Source organism: Bombina bombina, chromosome 4, assembly GCF_027579735.1.
Source record: "Bombina bombina isolate aBomBom1 chromosome 4, aBomBom1.pri, whole genome shotgun sequence".
Lineage (NCBI taxonomy): Eukaryota > Metazoa > Chordata > Amphibia > Anura > Bombinatoridae > Bombina > Bombina bombina.
In genome coordinates, this window is record NC_069502.1 from 843312425 (window position 1) to 843333851 (window position 21427).

The following is a 21427-nucleotide window of genomic DNA, read 5'->3' on the forward strand; positions in this document are numbered from 1 at the left end:
CTTTGTTAAAAGAAGTGTTGATAACTTTGGATATTGAGGAGTCTGGTCCTCTTGATAATAAATCCAGTAAACAATTACATTTATAAACCTCCTGTGATTACTGTGATTTCCTGTTCCTGATGCTATTTCTGATGTGATTGCTAAGGAATGGTCTAAACTTGGTACTTCTTTTGTTCCTTCTTCAAGGTTTAAAAAGTTGTATCCTTTGCCAGTAGCTAAGTTAGAGTTTTGGGAAAAAGTCCCTAAGGTTGATGGGGCTATTTTTACTCTTGCTAAGAGTACTACTATTCCTATAGAAGATAGTACCTCTTTTAAGGATCCTTTAGATAGGAAATTTGAATCTTATCTAAGGAAAGCTTATTTACATTCTGGCTATATTTTCAGACCTGCCATTTCTATGGCTGATGTTGCGGCTACATCAACTTTTTGGTTGGATAGCTTAGCACATCGGGAAAAAGATTCTGATTTGCATAGCATTGTTTGTTTGCTTCAACATGCTAATAGTTTTATCTGTGATGCTATTTTTTTTTTCTTCTGTTATGTGTGATCAGTCCACGGGTCATCATTACTTCTGGGATATAACTCCTCCCCAACAGGAAATGCAAGAGGATTCACCCAGCAGAGCTGCATATAGCTCCTCCCCTCTACGTCAGTCCCAGTCATTCTCTTGCACCCAACGACTAGATAGGATGTGTGAGAGGACTATGGTGATTATACTTAGTTTTTATGACTTCAATCAAAAGTTTGTTATTTTACAATAGCACCGGAGCGTGTTATTACTTCTCTGGCAGAGTTTGAGGAAGAATCTGTCAGAGTTTTTTACTATGATTTTAACCGGAGTAGTTAAGATCATATTGCTGTTCTCGGCCATCTGAGGGAGGTAAAGGCTTCAGATCAGGGGACAGCGGACAGATGAATCTGCATTGAGGTATGTAGCAGTTTTTATTTTCTGAATGGAATTGATGAGAAAATCCTGCCATACCGTTAAAATGACATGTATGTATACACTTCAGTATTCTGGGGATGGTATTTCACCGGAACTACTCTGTTAAAGGTCACTAATCCTTTTAATAACTATTTATCATGTTAAACGTTTTTGCTGGAATGTAGAATCGTTTACATTGCTGAGGTACTGTGTGAATAAATATTTGGGCATTATTTTCCACTTGGCAGTTTTTTTTTGCTTTAATTGTGACAGTTTCGTTTCTCTTCACTGCTGTGTGGGAGAGGGAGGGGCCGTTTTTGGCGCTCTTTGCTACGCATCAAAAAATTCCAGTCAGTTACTTTTATATTTCCTGCATGATCCGGTTCATCTCTGATAGATCTCAGGGGTCTTCAAACTTCTTTGAAGGGAGGTAAAATCTCTCAGCAGAGCTGTGAGAATTCTTATAGTGACTGTGAATAAAAACGTTGCTTTGTATTTTTTATGTCAAATTTAATTATTGTCATTTTACTAATGGGAACAAACCTCTGCTAACAGTTGTGTTGTTTTAAAGTTTGATGCTATAACTGTTTTTCAGTTCATCATTTCAACTGTCATTTAATAGTTAGTACCTCTTTGAGGCACAGTACGTTTTTTGCTAAAAAAGATTATAACCAAGTTGTAAGTTTTTTTGCTAGTGTGTTAAACATGTCTGACTCAGAGGAAGATATCTGTGTCATTTGTTCCAATGCCAAGGTGGAGCCCAATAGAAATTTATGTACTAACTGTATTGATGCTACTTTAAATAAAAGTCAATCTGTACAATGTGAACAAATTTCACCAAACTGCGAGGGGAGAGTTATGCCGACTAACTCGCCTCACGCGGCAGTACCTGCATCTCCCGCCCGGGAGGTGCGTGATATTTTGGCGCCTAGTACATCTGGGCGGCCATTACAGATAACATTACAAGATATGGCTACTGTTATGACTGAAGTTTTGTCTAAATTACCAGAACTAAGAGGCAAGCGTGATCACTCTGGGGTGAGAACAGAGTGCGCTGACAATGCTAGGGCCATGTCTGATACTGCGTCACAGCTCGCAGAGCATGAGGACGGAGAGCTTCATTCTGTGGGTGACGGTTCTGATCCAAACAGATTGGACTCAGATATTTCAAATTTTAAATTTAAATTGGAGAACCTCCGTGTATTACTAGGGGAGGTCTTAGCAGCTCTCAACGATTGTAACACCGTTGCAATACCAGAGAAACTGTGTAGGTTGGATAAATACTTTGCGGTACCCGGCGAGTACTGACGTTTTTCCTATACCTAAGAGACTAACTGAAATTGTTACTAAGGAGTGGGATAGACCCGGTGTGCCGTTCTCACCCCCTCCAATATTTAGAAAGATGTTTCCAATAGACGCCACCACTCGGGACTTATGGCAAACGGTCCCCAAGGTGGAGGGAGCAGTTTCTACTTTAGCTAAGCGTACCACTATCCCGGTGGAGGATAGCTGTGCTTTCTCAGATCCAATGGATAAAAAATTAGAGGGTTACCTTAAGAAAATGTTTGTTCAACAAGGTTTTATATTACAACCCCTTGCATGTATCGCGCCGATTACGGCTGCGGCAGCATTTTGGATTGAGTCGCTTGAAGAGAACCTTAGTTCATCTACGCTAGACGACATTACGGACAGGCTTAGAGTCCTTAAACTAGCTAATTCCTTCATTTCGGAGGCCGTAGTACATTTAACCAAACTTACGGCTAAGAACTCAGGATTCGCCATACAGGCACGTAGGGCGCTGTGGCTAAAATCCTGGTCAGCTGATGTTACTTCTAAGTCCAAATTACTTAATATACCTTTCAAGGGGCAGTCTTTATTTGGGCCCGGTTTGAAAGAAATTATCGCTGACATTACAGGAGGTAAGGGCCACGCCCTACCTCAAGACAAAGCCAAAGCTAAGGCTAGACAGTCTAATTTTCGTCCCTTTCGGAACTTCAAAACAGGAGCAGCATCAACCTCCACTGCACCAAAACAGGAAGGAGCTGTTGCTCGTTACAGGCAAGGCTGGAAGCCTAACCAGTCCTGGAACAAGAGCAAGCAGGCCAGGAAACCTGCTGCTGCCCCAAAGACAGCATGAACCGAGAGCCCCCGATCCGGGACCGGATCTAGTGGGGGGCAGACTCTCTCTCTTCGCCCAGGCCTGGGCAAGAGATGTTCAGGATCCCTGGGCACTAGAGATCATATCTCAGGGATACCTTCTAGACTTCAAATTATCTCCCCCAAGAGGGAGATTTCATCTGTCAAGGTTGTCAACAAACCAGATAAAGAAAGAAGCGTTTCTACGCTGCGTACAAGATCTGTTAATAATGGGAGTGATCCATCCGGTTCCGCGGTCGGAACAAGGACAAGGGTTCTACTCAAACCTGTTTGTGGTTCCCAAAAAAAGAGGGAACTTTCAGGCCAATCTTAGATTTAAAGATTCTAAACAAATTCCTAAGAGTTCCATCGTTCAAAATGGAAACTATTCGGACAATCTTACCCATGATCCAAGAGGGTCAATACATGACCACAGTGGATTTAAAGGATGCTTACCTTCACATACCGATCCACAAAGATCATCACCGGTATCTAAGGTTTGCCTTCTTAGACAGGCACTACCAGTTTGTAGCTCTTCCATTCGGATTGGCTACGGCTCCAAGAATCTTCACAAAGGTTCTGGGTGCCCTTCTGGCGGTACTAAGACCGCGAGGGATTTCGGTAGCTCCATACCTAGACGACATTCTAATACAAGCTTCAAGCTTTCAAACTGCCAAGTCTCATACAGAGTTAGTTCTGGCATTTCTAAGGTCGCATGGATGGAAAGTGAACGAAAAGAAGAGTTCTCTTTTTCCTCTCACAAGAGTTCCATTCTTGGGGACTCTTATAGATTCTGTAGAAATGAAGATTTACCTGACAGAGGACAGGTTAACAAAGCTTCAAAATGCATGCCGTGTCCTTCATTCCATTCAACACCCGTCAGTAGCTCAATGCATGGAGGTGATCGGCTTAATGGTAGCGGCAATGGACATAGTTCCTTTTGCACGCCTACACCTCAGACCTCTGCAATTATGCATGCTAAGTCAGTGGAATGGGGATTACTCAGATTTGTCCCCTACTCTGAATCTGAATCAAGAGACCAGGAATTCTCTTCTATGGTGGCTTCATCGGCCACACCTGTCCAGGGGGATGCCATTCAGCAGGCCAGACTGGACAATTGTAACAACAGACGCCAGCCTACTAGGTTGGGGCGCTGTCTGGAATTCTCTGAAGGCTCAGGGACTATGGAATCAGGAGGAGAGTCTCCTTCCAATAAACATTCTGGAATTGAGAGCAGTTCTCAATGCCCTTCTGGCTTGGCCCCAATTAACAACTCGGGGGTTCATCAGGTTTCAGTCGGACAACATCACGACTGTAGCTTACATCAACCATCAGGGAGGGACAAGAAGCTCCCTAGCAATGGTGGAAGTATCAAAGATAATTCGCTGGGCAGAGTCTCACTCTTGCCACCTGTCAGCAATCCACATCCCGGGAGTGGAGAACTGGGAGGCGGATTTCTTGAGTCGCCAGACTTTTCATCCGGGGGAGTGGGAACTTCATCCGGAGGTCTTTGCCCAAATACTTCGACGTTGGGGCAAACCAGAGATAGATCTCATGGCGTCTCGCCAGAACGCCAAACTTCCTCGCTACGGGTCCAGATCCAGGGATCCGGGAGCGGTTCTGATAGATGCTTTGACAGCACCTTGGAACTTCGGGATGGCTTATGTGTTTCCACCCTTCCCGCTGCTTCCTCGATTGATTGCCAAAATCAAACAGGAAAGAGCATCAGTGATTCTAATAGCGCCTGCATGGCCACGCAGGACTTGGTATGCAGATCTAGTGGACATGTCATCCTGTCCGCCTTGGTCTCTACCTCTAAGACAGGACCTTCTGATACAGGGTCCATTCAAACATCAAAATCTAACTTCTCTGAAGCTGACTGCTTGGAAATTGAACGTTTGATTTTATCAAAACGTGGTTTTTCTGAGTCGGTTATTGATACCCTGATACAGGCTAGGAAGCCTGTTACCAGAAAGATTTACCATAAGATATGGCGTAAATACCTATACTGGTGCGAATCCAAACATTACTCCTGGAGTAGGGTTAGGATCCCTAGGATATTGTCTTTTCTACAAGAAGGGTTAGAAAAGGGTTTATCAGCTAGTTCATTAAAGGGACAGATTTCAGCTCTGTCCATCTTGTTACACAGGCGTCTGTCAGAGAATCCAGACGTCCAGGCTTTTTGTCAGGCTTTAGCTAGGATCAAGCCTGTGTTTAAAGCTGTTGCTCCGCCATGGAGTTTAAACTTAGTTCTTAACGTTTTACAGGGTGTTCCGTTTGAACCCCTTCATTCCATTGATATAAAATTGTTATCTTGGAAAGTTCTGTTTTTAATGGCTATTTCCTCGGCTCGAAGAGTCTCTGAATTATCAGCCTTACATTGTGATTCTCCTTATCTGATTTTTCACTCAGACAAGGTAGTTCTGCGTACTAAACCTGGGTTCTTACCTAAGGTAGTCACTAACAGGAATATCAATCAAGAGATTGTTGTTCCATCCTTGTGTCCAAATCCTTCTTCAAAGAAGGAACGTCTTCTACACAATCTGGATGTAGTTCGTGCCCTCAAGTTCTACTTGCAGGCAACTAAAGATTTTCGCCAAACTTCTTCCCTGTTTGTCGTTTATTCTGGACAGAGGAGAGGTCAAAAAGCTTCTGCTACCTCTCTCTCTTTTTGGCTTCGTAGCATAATACGTTTAGCTTATGAGACTGCTGGTCAGCAGCCTCCTGAAAGAATTACAGCTCACTCCACTAGAGCTGTGGCTTCCACTTGGGCCTTTAAGAATGAGGCCTCTGTTGAACAGATTTGCAAGGCTGCAACTTGGTCTTCACTTCATACTTTTTCCAAATTTTACAAATTTGACACTTTTGCTTCTTCGGAGGCTATTTTTGGGAGAAAGGTTCTTCAGGCAGTGGTTCCTTCTATATAATGAGCCTGCCTATCCCTCCCGTCATCCGTGTACTTTTGCTTTGGTATTGGTATCCCAGAAGTAATGATGACCCGTGGACTGATCACACATAACAGAAGAAAACATAATTTATGCTTACCTGATAAATTCCTTTCTTCTGTTGTGTGATCAGTCCACGGCCCGCCCTGTTTTAAGGCAGGTAAATATCTTTTAAATTATACTCCAGTCACCACTTCACCCTTGGTTACTCCTTTCTCGTTGATTCTTGGTCGAATGACTGGGACTGACGTAGAGGGGAGGAGCTATATGCAGCTCTGCTGGGTGAATCCTCTTGCATTTCCTGTTGGGGAGGAGTTATATCCCAGAAGTAATGATGACCCGTGGACTGATCACACAACAGAAGAAAGGAATTTATCAGGTAAGCATAAATTATGTTTTTTTCTGTGATGCTATTTTTGATATCGTCAAGATTGATGTTAAATCTATGTATTTGGCTATTTTAGCTAGAAGAGCAAATCCTAAAGCTTCTAATCGTTTTTTTTTCCTTTTGTCAGAATAGAGAACAGAAAACCACTCCTTCCCCTAAGGACTCTGGCTCCAATTGGAAGCCATCTTCGAGTTGGAATAAATCCAAGCCTTATAAGAAACCAAAGCCAGCCCCCAAGACTGCATGAAGGTGCGGCCCTCAATCCAGTTCTGACATTTGGGCAGGTTCAGTTCAGAATAATTGGATTCAGAATATTGTCTCTCGGGGGTATCGAATAGGTTTCAGAATAAGACCACCTGTGAGAAGATTTTTTTTCTCTCTCACGTTCTAACAAATCCTGTGAAAGCTCAGGCCTTTCTGAAGTGTGTTTCAGTTCTAGGGCTTTCAGGAGTTTTTGTATCAGTTCCACTTCTGGAACAGGGTCTGGGTTTTTATTCAAATCTATTCATTGTCCAGAAGAAGGAAAATTCTTTCAGACCAGTTCTGGATCTCAAGTTTTTGAATCAATTTGTAAGGGTCCCAACTTTCAAGATGGTGACTATAAGAACTATTCTGCCTTTTGTTCCTCCAGGTCATTTTATGTCTTCAATAGACTTACAGGATGCGTATCTTCACATTCCGATTCATTTAGACCACTATCGGTTTCTGATATTATCTTTTCTAGACGAGCATTACCAATTTGTTGCTCTTTCATTTGGCCTAGCAACAGCTCCAAGAATCTTTTCAAAGGTTCTCAGTGCCCTTCTATCTGTAATCAGAGAGCAGGGCATTGTGGTGTTTCATCATTTGGACAATATCTTGGTACTGGCTCAATCTTTTCATTTAGCAGAATCTCACACGACTCAACTTGCGTTGTTTCTTTAAAAATATGGTTGGAAGATCAATTTACCAAATAGTTTTTTGATTCCTCAGACAAGGGTCACCTTTTTAGGTTTCCAGATAGATTCAGTGTCCATGACTCTGTCTTTAACAGACAAGAGACAAATGAAATTGGATTCTGCCTGTCAAAACCTTCAGTTTCAATCATTCCCTTCAGTGGTTATATGCATGGAAGTTTTAGGTCTCATGACTGCAGCATCGGATGCGATCCCCTTTGTTCATTTTCATATGAGACCTCTGCAGCTTTGCATGCTGATTCAATGGTGCAGGGATTATACTCGGATATCACAGTTGACATACTTAAATCCCAACATTCAACTCTCTCTGTCCTGGTGGTTGGACCATCATCGGATTCTTCTTTTGTTCTTCCTTCCTGGGTTGGGTAGCTGCTTTTTGACAGCACAAGGAGTTTGGAATCCTCAAGAGGCGAGGTTACCAATCAATATTTAGAACTCCGTGCTATTATCAGGGCTCTTCAGGCTTGGCTTATTCTAAAGAGAGAATAATTTATTTGTTTTCAGACAGACAATATCACAACTGTGGCATATGTCACTCATCAGGGTGGGACTCAGTCCTTTAGCAATGAAAGAAATATCTTGAATACTTTCTTGGGTAGAATCCAACCCCTGTCTAATTTCTGCGATACATATCCCAGGTGTAGACAATTGGGAAGCAGATTATCTCAGCCGTCAGACTTTACATCCAGGGGAGTGGTCTCCATCCAGATGTATTTTGTCAGATTGTACAGATGTGGGGTCTTCCAGAAATAGATCTCATGGCGTCCCAACTAAACAAGAAACTTCCCAGGTATCTTTCCAGGTCCAGGGATCCTCAGGCGGAGATGGTAGATGCGTTAGCAGTTTCCACTTATAGTTCTTCCAAGGGTGATCTCCAAGATCATAATGGAACATTCACGTGTTTCTGATAGCACCAGCATGGCCTCACAGATTTTGGTTTGCAGATCTTTTCTGGATGTCAAGTTGCCAACCTTGGTTACTTCCTTTAAGAACAAACCTGTCTCAAGGGCCGTTTTTCCATCAGGATCTCAAATCACTAAATTTGAAGGTATGGAAATTGAACGCTTAGTGCTTAGTCATAAAGGTTTCTCTGACTCAGTGATTAATACTATGGTATACGCTCGTAAGTCTGTTTCAAGGAAAATTTATTATCGGGTTTTGAAAACCTATATTTCATGGTGTTCTCATAAATTTTCTTGGCATTCTTTTAGAATTCCTAGAATTTTAAATTTTCTTCAGGATGGTTTGGATAAAGGGTTGTCTGCAAGTACCTTGAAGGGACAAATCTCTGTTCTTTCTGTTTTATTTCATAGAAAGTTTGCTAAGCTTCCTAAAATTCACTGTTTTGTTCAGGTTTGGTTCGTATCAATCCTGTTGTTAAGTCAATCTCTCCTCCTTGGAGTCTTAATTTTGGTTTTGAAGGCTTTGCAGGCTCCTCCTTTTGAGCCTATGCATTCTTTGGATATTAAAATACTTTCTTGGAAAGTGTTGTTCCTTTTGGTTATCTCTTCTGCTTGAAGCGTTTCTGAATTGTCTGCTCTCTCTTGTGCGTCTCCTTTTCTGATTTTTCATCAGGATAAGACTGTTTTGTGGACTTTGTTTAAATTTATTCCTAAGGTTGTGAATTCTAGCAACATTAGTAGGGAAATTGTTGTTCCTTCCTTGAGTCCTAATTCTAAGAATACTCTTGAAAGATCTTTACATTCTTTGGATGTTGTAAGAGCTTTGAAATATTATGTTGAACCTACTAATGATTTCAGGAAGACTTCTAGTCTATTTGTTGTTTTTTCTGGTCCTAGGAAATGTCATAAAGCCTCTGCCATTTCTTTGGCATCTTGGTTAAAGCTTTTGATTTACAATGCTTATTTGGAGGCGGGGCAGTCTCTGCCTCAGAGAATTGCAGCTCATTCTACTAGATCAGTTGCCACTTCTTGGGCTTTTAAGAATGAAGCTTTGCAAAGCAGCAACTTGGTCTTCTTTGCATACATTTACAAAATTTTACCATTTTCATGTATTTGCTTCATCTGAAGCAGTCTTTGGTAGAAAAGTTCTTCAGGCAGCTGTCTCAGGTTGATTCTTCTGCTTATGATTTAAGTTGTTTCCTTGTAATTTATGTGAAATTTATGAGAGACTTTTTTTTTTGTGTGGAATGAATTTTTTCAACGGAAATAGCTGTTTTTATTTTATCCCTCCCTTTCTAGTGACTCTTCTGTGGTCTTCCACATCTTGGGTATTTCTATCCCAAACATCACTAGCTCATGGATTCTTGCCAATTACATGAACGAAAACATAATTTATGTAAGAACTTACCTGATAAATTAATTTCTTTCATATTTGCAAGAGTCCATGAGGCCCACCCTTTTTTTTTGGTGGTTATGATTTTTGTATAAAAGCAGAATTATTTTTCCAATTCCTCTTTTTGTATGCTTTTTTTACACCTTATTTTATCACCCCACTACTTGGCTATTCGTTTAACTGAATTGTGGGTGAGGTGAGGAATCTATTTATAGGCATTTTGAGGTTTGGGAAACTTTACTCCTCCTGGTAGGATTGTATATCCCATACGTCGCTAGCTCATGGACTCTTGCCAATATGAAAGAAATGAATTTATCAGGGAAGTTCTTACATAAATTGTTTTTGATAATTACTGTTTTCTGTTGGACTAATCAGTTTTACTCACTTTAATTTTTTTTTTGACCAAGCAAAGTGATTCCTAAATCCTAGTTTGTTTATGATGATCAGATACAGGTGTTGGTCACCCATAATTTGCAGCATTTCCCCCTATAATCATGAACTGTACATGAGATCTCTCTCTCTCTCTCTCTCTCTCTCTCTCTCTCTTTCTATCAGTCTCTCTCTGCCTCTCTCTCTGTCTCACAGTCTCTTTCTGTTTCTCAGTGTCTCTCTCTCTCTGTGTGTTTAGGCTCCTGTTACTGTGAAGATCACGTACAATACAGATCACTGTGTTTGCCAGTAAAGGAGAAACAATATAAGAATATCTGACAAATTCAGTTGCTGAACAAGACAATGTCTGACAAGACCGAGAACCAAACCTCAGACCTTGCTGATGCACACGGAGGTAAGCAGGACGTCACGTGCAGGTCACCTGGTTTTGTCATCAGAATAGGATATTTACAGTAACGAACCAGAAACCTGGTCAGCAGTGAGCTGGTGATGTCCCGAGGTTTATACTGCACAGAATTTAAAACCTTTACCCTTGTTAACAATAAGATCACATGTGCAGTGTCAGTCTGTGCTTAAAGGGGCATAAAAGTAAAAAGTAAACCTTCATATTTCAGACATAACATAGATTTGTAAGAAACTTTTAAATTCAGTTATATTATCAAATTTACTTCTGTATCTTTTGGTGAAAAGCATATGTACATACTCTTAACATCAGCAGTGCACTACTAGGATCTAGCTGGTGATTGGTGACCACACACATTAGTCTCTTGTCATTGGCTCACCAGGTGTGTTCAGCTAGCTCCCAGTAGTGCAATGCTACTCTGGAACGGACTTTAACTATGTGTTTAATCGCTTTGCAGGAGTCAAACACATAGTTTTATGCAAGCAACAGTACAATAATAAAATGCTGTAACATATTAGAGCATTTTCTTTTTGTGCTTCTATGTCCCTTTAAATTGGGGCTAATTGGTAGATAATCTCCGTGCACAGTGCGCAGATTGTACCTACTAATCACTGCTTCTGTTAGCGCTGAGATCAGCACCAGGCGCTTGCAATGTGAAAAAAATGTAAGCACTTCCTCCTCTTTCAAGGACAGTTGTTTAAACCAATCTTTTAATAGTGTTATTAGCTATTCAGCCTCCTGGGTTTACTGCACTCTGACACCTCTATTAGTATAGTCTGCTTAGCCCTGTATTGTGGATATCCCAAACTACAACTCTTACGTGTGTGCAAGGAAGATAGAAGAGAAAAATAGGCATAAAGCTTTCCCTTTAGGTTTACTCTGGTAACGTTTATTATATAGCTCATGTAAAACCTGACAGGGCACTGGTATAGACTGTTACACATAAGGTCCTGCATCAGAGAGCACTATTAGCATAATACACACTGTTTAATAACTCACATTTACCAATCAATTAAATATGTGGCAAATATAAAAGTGAATAATTAGACAAAATCTACTACAATCTGTATTATTTTGTGCAAAACAAAAATATCCTTAAAAGGATAGGAAACCCTTTAAAATGTAATTCATGATTCAGACAGAACATACACTTTTAAACAACTTTCAAATGTACTTTTATTATCAACTATGCTTCATTCTCTTGTTATCCTTTGCTGAAGGAACAGCACTGCACTACTGGCAGCTTGCTGAACACATCTAGTTTGTCAATCACAAGAGACAAATGTGTGCAGTCACCAGCTAGCTCCCACTAGTGAAGGATATGTGCGTATTCATTTTTAATAATGGATACCAAGAGTACAAAGCACATTTTGAAAATAGAAGTGATTTTATAAGTGTCTATAGGGTTCTTTCAAGTTTAATTTTGACTTTCCTATCCCTTTAAGCCTAATTGTTAAAGGGATATTAAACCCAAACATTTTCTTTCATGATTCAGACAGAGCATATATATGTTAACAACTTTCCAATTTACTTCTATGATCAATTTTGCTTCATTCTGTTGTAATCCTTTCTTGGAGGAGCAGCAATGCACTACTGGGAACTAGCTGAACACATTGGTAAGCCAATCACAAGAGGCATATATGTGCAGCCACCAATCAGAAGCTAACTCCCAGCTTCTGAGCCTATCTAGATATGGTTTTAAAGAAAGCATACCAAGAGAACAAAGCAAATTAGATAAAAGAATTACATTGGAAAGTTGTTTAAATGTGTGTGCCCTGTCTGAATCATGAAAGAAAACGTTTAGGTTTTATGTCCCTTTAACAAGAAGGTTACAGATGAGTGTGCACACATGTTGTGTCTGAGGCATGCAAGTTACAGGTGAGTGTGCACAAATGTTGTGTCTGAGGTACACAAGTTACAGGTGAGTGTGCACACGTGTCTTGGGTACGCAGGTTACAGGTGAATGTGCACACATGTTGTGTCTGAAGTATGCAGGTTACAGGTGAATGTGCACAAATGTTGTGTCTGAGGCATGCAGGTTACAGGTGAGTGTGCACAAATGTTGTGTCTGAGGTACACAAGTTACAGGTGAGTGTGCACACGTGTCTTGGGTACGCAGGTTACAGGTGAGTGCACACATGTTGTGTCTGAAGTATGCAGGTTACAGGTGAATGTGCACAAATGTTGTGTCTGAGGTACACAAGTTACAGGTGAATGTGCACAAATGTTGTGTCTGAGGCATGCAGGTTACAGGTGAGTGTGCACAAATGTTGTGTCTGAGGTACACAAGTTACAGGTGAGTGTGCACACGTGTCTTGGGTACGCAGGTTACAGGTGAGTGCACACATGTTGTGTCTGAAGTATGCAGGTTACAGGTGAATGTGCACAAATGTTGTGTCTGAGGTACACAAGTTACAGGTGCGTGTGCACAAATGTTGTGTCTGAGGCATGCAAGTTACAGGTGAGTGCACAAATGTTGTGTCTGAGGTACACAAGTTACAGGTGAGTGTGCATACGTGTCTTGGGTACGCAGGTTACAGGTGAGTGCACAAATGTTGTGTCTGAGGTACACAAGTTACAGGTGAGTGTGCACACGTGTCTTGGGTACGCAGGTTACAGGTGAGTGCACACATGTTCTGTCTGAAGTATGCAGGTTACAGGTGAATGTGCACAAATGTTGTGTCTGAGGCATGCAGGTTATAGGTGAATGTGCATGCATGTTGTGTCTGAGGCATGCAGGTTATAGGTGAATGTGCACGCATGTTTTGTCTGAGGTACACAGGTTACAGGTGATTGTGCACACATGTTGTGCCTGAGGCATGCAGGTTATAGGTGATTGTGCACGCATGTTGTGCCTGAGGCATGCATGCGTGTGCACGCATGTTGTGTCTGAGGTATCCATGCGTGTGCACACATGTGTCTGAGACACACAAGTTACAGTTGAGTGTGCACGCATGTTGTGTCTGAGGTACACAGGTTACAGATGAATGTATACACATGTATGAGGCACGCAGGTTACAGGTGAATCTGCACACATGTTGTGTCTGAGGCACGCAGGTTACAGATGAGTGTGCATGCATGTTGTGTCTGAGGTATGCATGCGTGTGCACGCATGTTGTGCCTGAGGTATGCATGCGTGTGCACACATGTGTCTGAGACACACAAGTTACAGTTGAGTGTGCACGCATGTTGTGTCTGAGGTACACAGGTTACAGATGAATGTATACACATGTATGAGGCACGCAGGTTACAGGTGAATCTGCACACATGTTGTGTCTGAGGCACGCAGGTTACAGATGAGTGTGCATGCATGTTGTGTCTGAGGTATGCATGTGTGTGCACACATGTGTCTGAGGCACACAGGTTACAAGTGAATGTGCAAGCATTTTGTGTCTGAGGTATGCATGCGTGTGCACACATGTTGTGTCTGAGGCACGCAGGTTACAGGTCAATGTGCAAGCATTTTGTGTCTGAGGTATGCATGCGTGTGCACACATGTTGTGTCTGAGGCACGCAGGTTACAGATGAGTGTGCACACGTGTTGTGTCTGAGGCACGCAGGTTACAGATGAGTGTGCACACGTGTTGTGTCTAATATTCCCTTTTAGCTGAAATATGTAAAATTAATAACAGACAAGTAAGAGGGAAAATGACTACAGTATGTGCATTTGTTGCTTTTCTAGGAAATACACAGAGGGCTAGATTACAAGTGGAGTGGAACACATTGCAACACACTAAATTAAACTATTAACCCCTAAACCTAACACCCCCTAACTTTAAATTAAAATTACATCATAACTATCTTTAAATAAATAAAAACTTACCTGTGAAATATTAATGAATCCTAACACTATGAATAAAATAACCTAACATGACAATATTAACTAATCCTAACTCTATTATTTTTTGTAATGTTAGTTTTTCTTTTCATTTGTAAACACTAAAATTATGAAAAATAAAAAAACTCTAAGATTACAAAAAATAATAAACAAAATTATCCAAAATAATAAAAATTACACCTAATCTAATAGCCCTATAAAAATAATGGTCACACTTTCTTAGAGCTCAGGTCGATTATCTGCTAATCCGCCGATTTTCCCACAGCAAAATACTTCTTTCATACTACTTTACATCACTACTCTGTGTTGTCTTACATATTGTGTTTTTGCTGTATTTCTGACACCGGAGCCTGGGAACAGACGAAAGAGGCCTAGAGCGGCAGCTCACAATGGGTAGCGTTCCCCCCCTCAGCGCTGCCGAGGTATTTTGTCTCAGCTGGTTCTAATAATAACCCAGCACTAACATCCGTAAAACTTGTGTACTTATCTAAAAGACATTAAGCCTAAAACAAGGAGAGGAGGCAATATCAGGCACTATAAAGCTACAAGTTATAATGGCGGCATCATGGGAAAAGGACTTGCAAGATCGCCTTGACAGACGATTTGAAAGCTTTGAGAAAACCATGCAGCAGCTAATTGAAAGGGCTCCTATAGATTTCTTCCTTAGTCACTACCATATAAACCATAAGAAAAATGCTATTGCTCCTGCAGTTATTAAAAAAGATCCATCGACAAACACCAGCTTCTCTGTGAATGGCTAAGCAATGGTTACGCATCAGAAGAGATTTGCTCAGGCGAAAATGTCCGCCGTTCTAATGAAGCAACCACAGTATAATGAGAGGTCTCTAGATGGTTCAAAACAAGTTTCCAAGTATACCCTGAACGCAGGACACCCATTCTACGCAAAACGGCATCTTCCTGAAAATACTGGAACCTCACATAAATCCCTACATCGGGAGGGGGCCTTGCAGTTGGCTGCGCCGCCTCAGGGGCTTAGGGGGGTGCTCCAGGGGTGTCGTGGACACTGAGGAAGCACGCTATATATTTAACAGCTTGACTCCGACTAAGGAATATAGTGATACCACATTACATGCACTTACTAAACTTACAAGAGGTGCTCCTGGTCCCAAGCGCCTCAGGAGATCTATTCGCAGATACAATTATGAGACACTTTTCTACTCTGAGCTATATCACATGCCACTTCTTTGGAACTAGCAAAGCTGCACCTTACCTTATTACAATACCCCACGGATGATCGATCATATGCAGAAAATATGCAGTCTGTTTCAGTGGTGGCTTTTTCTGCCCATTTTGTTTTAAAAAATTGTTACTTTACGTTAATTAGCACCTGGACATGATCCATTAACCCTGTTATAGCTTTGTTGAGACGTTAACTTTTATATTGTTAATAAACTATCGGCTAGATTACGAGTCTTGCGTTATGAGTAAAAAAGCAGTGTTAAGTTTAAGCCTTCTAACGCTGCTTTTCTTCTGTTAAGTGTGATCAGTCCACGGGTCATCATTACTTCTGGGATATTACTCCTCCCCAACAGGAAGTGCAAGAGGATTCACCCAGCAGAGCTGCATATAGCTCCTCCCCTCTACGTCACTCCCAGTCATTCTCTTGCACCCAACGACTAGATAGGATGTGTGAGAGGACTATGGTGATTATACTTAGTTTTATATCTTCAATCAAAAGTTTGTTATTTTAAAATAGCACCGGAGTGTGTTATTACCTCTCTGGCAGAGTTTGAAGAAGAATCTACCAGAGTTTTTGCTATGATTTTAGCCGGAGTAGTTAAGATCATATTGCTGTTTCTCGGCCATCTGAGGAGAGGTAAACTTCAGATCAGGGGACAGCGGGCAGATGAATCTGCATAGAGGTATGTAGCAGCTTTTATTTTCTGACAATGGAATTGATGAGAAAATCCTGCCATACCGATATAATGTCATGTATGTATACTTTACACTTCAGTATTCTGGGGAATGGTACTTCACTAGAATTACACTGTAAGAAGTACATAAAGCTGTTTAATAACTAGAAATTATGTTTAACGTTTTTGCTGGAATGTAAAATCGTTTTCATTTGCTGAGGTACTGAGTGAATAAATGTTTTGGGCACTATTTTTCCACTTGGCAGTTGCTTAATCTTTTTTCTGACAGTTTCTGTTCTCTCTCACTGCTGTGTGTGAGGGGGAGGGGCCGTTTTTTGGCGCTTTTGCTACGCATCAGATATTTCAGTCAGCAGCTCATTGTATTTCCTGCATGATCCGGTTCATCTCTACAGAGCTCAGGGGTCTTCAAAACTTATTTTGAGGGAGGTAATTTCTCTCAGCAGAGCTGTGAGAATTATAGTTGACTGAGACAAAAAACGTTTATTCTGTAATTTGTTTCCTGCTTTCAGAATTTGTTATCTTTGCTAATGGGATTAAACCTTTGCTAAAGTTGTGTTGTTTATAAGGATTGAGGCTATAACTGTTTCAATTTATTAATTTTCAACTGTCATAGATCTTCTGTGCTTCTTAAAGGCACAGTACGTTTTTAATATTATTCTAATTGAATTGTATTCCAAGTTGCAAGTTTATTTGCTAGTGTGTTAAACATGTCTGATTCAGAGGAAGATACCTGTGTCATTTGTTGCAATGCCCAAGTGGAGCCCAATAGAAATTTATGTACTAACTGTATTGATGCTACTTTAAATAAAAGTCAATCTGTACAAATTGAACAAATTTCACCAAACAACGAGGGGAGAGTTATGCCGACTAACTCGCCTCACGTGTCAGTACCTGCATCTCCCGCTCGGGAGGTGCGTGATATTGTAGCGCCGAGTACATCTGGGCGGCCATTACAAATCACATTACAGGATATGGCTACTGTTATGACTGAAGTTTTGGCTAAATTACCAGAACTAAGAGGTAAGCGTGATCACTCTGGGGTGAGAACAGAGTGCGCTGATAATATTAGGGCCATGTCAGACACTGCGTCACAGGTGGCAGAACATGAGGACGGAGAACTTCATTCTGTGGGTGACGGTTCTGATCCAAACAGACTGGATTCAGATATTTCAAATTTTAAATTTAAACTGGAAAACCTCCGTGTATTACTAGGGGAGGTGTTAGCGGCTCTGAATGATTGTAACACAGTTGCAATACCAGAGAAAATGTGTAGGTTGGATAAATATTTTGCGGTACCGGCGAGTACTGAGGTTTTTCCTATACCTAAGAGACTTACTGAAATTGTTACTAAGGAGTGGGATAGACCCGGTGTGCCGTTCTCACCCCCTCCGATATTTAGAAAAATGTTTCCAATAGACGCCACCACACGGGACTTATGGCAAACGGTCCCTAAGGTGGAGGGAGCAGTTTCTACTTTAGCTAAGCGTACCACTATCCCGGTGGAGGATAGCTGTGCTTTTTCAGATCCAATGGATAAAAAATTAGAGGGTTACCTTAAGAAAATGTTTGTTCAACAAGGTTTTATATTGCAACCCCTTGCATGCATTGCGCCGATCACGGCTGCAGCGGCATTCTGGATTGAGTCTCTGGAAGAGAACATTAGTTCAGCTACCCTGGACGACATTACGGACAGGCTTAGAGTCCTTAAACTAGCTAATTCATTCATTTCGGAGGCCGTAGTACATCTTACTAAACTTACGGCGAAGAATTCAGGATTCGCCATTCAGGCACGCAGGGCGCTGTGGCTAAAATCCTGGTCAGCTGATGTTACTTCTAAGTCTAAATTGCTTAATATACCTTTCAAAGGGCAGACCTTATTCGGGCCCGGGTTGAAAGAGATTATCGCTGACATTACAGGAGGTAAAGGCCATGCCCTGCCTCAGGACAAAGCCAAAGCTAAGGCTAGACAGTCTAATTTTCGTTCCTTTCGTAATTTCAAAGCAGGAGCAGCATCAACTTCCTCTGCACCAAAACAGGAAGGAGCTGTTGCTCGCTACAGACAAGGCTGGAAACCTAACCAGTCCTGGAACAAGGGCAAGCAGACCAGGAAACCTGCTGCTGCCCCTAAAACAGCATGAATTGAGGGCCCCCGATCCGGGATCGGATCTAGTGGGGGGCAGACTTTCTCTCTTCGCCCAGGCTTGGGCAAGAGATGTCCAGGATCCCTGGGCGCTAGAGATAATATCTCAGGGATACCTTCTGGACTTCAAATACTCTCCTCCAAGAGAGAGATTTCATCTGTCAAGGTTGTCAACAATCCAGACAAAGAAAGTGGCGTTTCTACGCTGCGTACAAGAGCTCTTGTTAATGGGAGTAATCCATCCAGTTCCACGATCGGAACAGGGACAGGGGTTTTACTCAAATCTGTTTGTGGTTCCCAAAAAAGAGGGAACTTTCAGACCAATCCTGGACTTAAAGATCCTAAACAAATTCCTAAGAGTTCCATCGTTCAAGATGGAGACTATTCGGACAATTTTACCTATGATCCAAGAGGGTCAGTACATGACCACTGTAGATTTAAAAGATGCTTACCTTCACATACCGATTCACAAAGATCATTACCGGTACCTAAGGTTTGCCTTCCTAGACAGGCATTACCAGTTTGTGGCTCTTCCATTCGGATTGGCTACAGCTCCAAGAATCTTCACAAAGGTTCTGGGTGCTCTTCTGGCGGTACTAAGACCGCGGGGAATCTCGGTAGCTCCATACCTAGACGACATTCTGATACAAGCTTCAAGCTTTCAAACTGCCAAGTCTCATACAGAGTTAGTACTGGCATTTCTAAGGTCACATGGATGGAAGGTGAACGAAAAGAAAAGTTCACTCGTTCCACTCACAAGAGTTCCCTTCCTGGGGACTCTTATAGATTCTGTAGAAATGAAGATTTACCTGACAGAGGACAGGCTAACAAGACTTCAAAGTGCTTGCCGCACCCTTCATTCCATTCAACACCCGTCAGTGGCTCAATGCATGGAGGTAATCGGCTTAATGGTAGCGGCAATGGACATAGTACCCTTTGCACGCTTACACCTCAGACCACTGCAACTGTGCATGCTAAGTCAGTGGAATGGGGATTACTCAGACTTATCCCCTTCTCTGAATCTGGATCAAGAGACCAGAAATTCTCTTCTATGGTGGCTTTCTCGGCCACATCTGTCCAGGGGGATGCCATTCAGCAGACCAGACTGGACAATTGTAACAACAGACGCCAGCCTTCTAGGTTGGGGTCCCGTCTGGAATTCTCTGAAGGCTCAGGGACAATGGAGTCAGGAGGAGAGTCTCCTGCCAATAAACATTCTGGAATTGAGAGCAGTTCTCAATGCCCTCCTGGCTTGGCCCCAGTTGACAACTCGGGGGTTCATCAGGTTTCAGTCGGACAACATCACGACTGTAGCTTACATCAACCATCAGGGAGGGACAAGAAGCTCCCTAGCTATGATGGAAGTATCAAAGATAATTCGCTGGGCAGAGTCTCACTCTTGCCACCTGTCAGCAATCCACATCCCGGGAGTGGAGAACTGGGAGGCGGATTTCTTAAGTCGTCAGACTTTTCATCCGGGGGAGTGGGAACTCCATCCGGAGGTCTTTGCCCAAATACTTCGACGTTGGGGCAAACCAGAGATAGATCTCATGGCGTCTCGACAGAACGCCAAGCTTCCTCGTTACGGGTCCAGATCCAGGGATCCAGGAGCAGTCCTGATAGATGCCCTGACAGCACCTTGGGACTTCAGGATGGCTTACGTGTTTCCACCCTTCCCGATGCTTCCTTGATTGATTGCCAGAATCAAACAAGAGAGAGCATCAGTGATTCTAATAGCACCTGCGTGGCCACGCAGGACTTGGTATGCAGACCTGGTGGACATGTCATCCTGTCCACCTTGGTCTCTACCTCTGAAACAGGACCTTCTGATACAGGGTCCCTTCAAACATCAAAATCTAACTTCTCTGAAGCTGACTGCTTGGAAATTGAACGCTTGATTTTATCAAGACGTGGGTTTTCTGAGTCAGTTATTGATACCTTAATACAGGCTAGGAAACCTGTTACCAGAAAGATTTACCATAAGATATGGTGTAAATACCTATATTGGTGTGAATCCAAAGGTTACTCTTGGAGTAAGGTTAGGATTCCTAGGATATTGTCTTTTCTACAAGAAGGTTTAGAAAAGGGTTTATCTGCTAGTTCATTAAAGGGACAGATCTCAGCTCTGTCCATTCTGTTACACAAACGTCTGTCAGAAGTTCCTGACGTCCAGGCTTTTTGTCAGGCTTTGGCCAGGATTAAGCCTGTGTTTAAAACTGTTGCTCCACCATGGAGTTTAAACCTGGTTCTTAATGTTTTACAGGGCGTTCCGTTTGAACCCCTTCATTCCATTGATATAAAGTTGTTATCTTGGAAAGTTCTATTTTTAATGGCTATTTCCTCGGCTCGAAGAGTCTCTGAATTATCAGCCTTACATTGTGATTCTCTTTATTTGATTTTTCATTCGGATAAGGTAGTTCTGCGTACTAAACCTGGGTTCTTACCTAAGGTAGTTACTAACAGGAATATCAATCAAGAGATTGTTGTTCCTTCTTTGTGCCCAAATCCTTCTTCGAAGAAGGAACGTCTACTGCACAACCTGGATGTAGTCCGTGCTCTAAAATTTTACTTACAGGCAACTAAGGAATTTCGACAAACGTCTTCTCTGTTTGTCATTTACTCTGGGCAGAGGAGAGGTCAAAAAGCTTCTGCTACCTCTCTTTCTTTTTGGCTTCGTAGCATAATTCGTTTAGCTTATGAGACTGCTGGACAGCAGCCTCCTGAAAGAATTACAGCTCATTCTACTAGAGCTGTGGCTTCCACTTGGGCCTTCAAGAATGAGGCCTCTGTTGAGCAGATTTGCAAGGCTGCAACTTGGTCTTCGCTTCATACTTTTTCCAAATTTTACAAATTTGACACTTTTGCTTCATCGGAGGCTATTTTTGGGAGAAAGGTTCTTCAGGCAGTGGTTCCTTCTGTATAAAGAGCCTGCCTATCCCTCCCGTCATCCGTGTACTTTTGCTTTGGTATTGGTATCCCAGAAGTAATGATGACCCGTGGACTGATCACACTTAACAGAAGAAAACATAATTTATGCTTACCTGATAAATTCCTTTCTTCTGTAGTGTGATCAGTCCACGGCCCGCCCTGTTTTTAAGGCAGGTAAATATTTTTTA

The 21427-nt window shown here is 42.0% G+C and overlaps 1 protein-coding gene across 4 annotated transcripts in view; it reads left to right on the top strand.

Moving 5' to 3' along the window:
• LOC128657241 (gastrula zinc finger protein XlCGF26.1-like) overlaps positions 1-21427 on the top strand; it is a 437958-nt gene that overhangs the window by 31245 nt on the left and 385286 nt on the right. For all 4 annotated transcript variants that reach the window (XM_053711511.1, XM_053711510.1, XM_053711513.1 and 1 more), the window contains one exon: positions 10274-10429. In XM_053711511.1, coding sequence (XP_053567486.1) covers positions 10378-10429 — 52 coding nt within the window. In that variant the 5' untranslated portion in view covers positions 10274-10377. The remainder of the gene's footprint in view (positions 1-10273; positions 10430-21427) is intronic.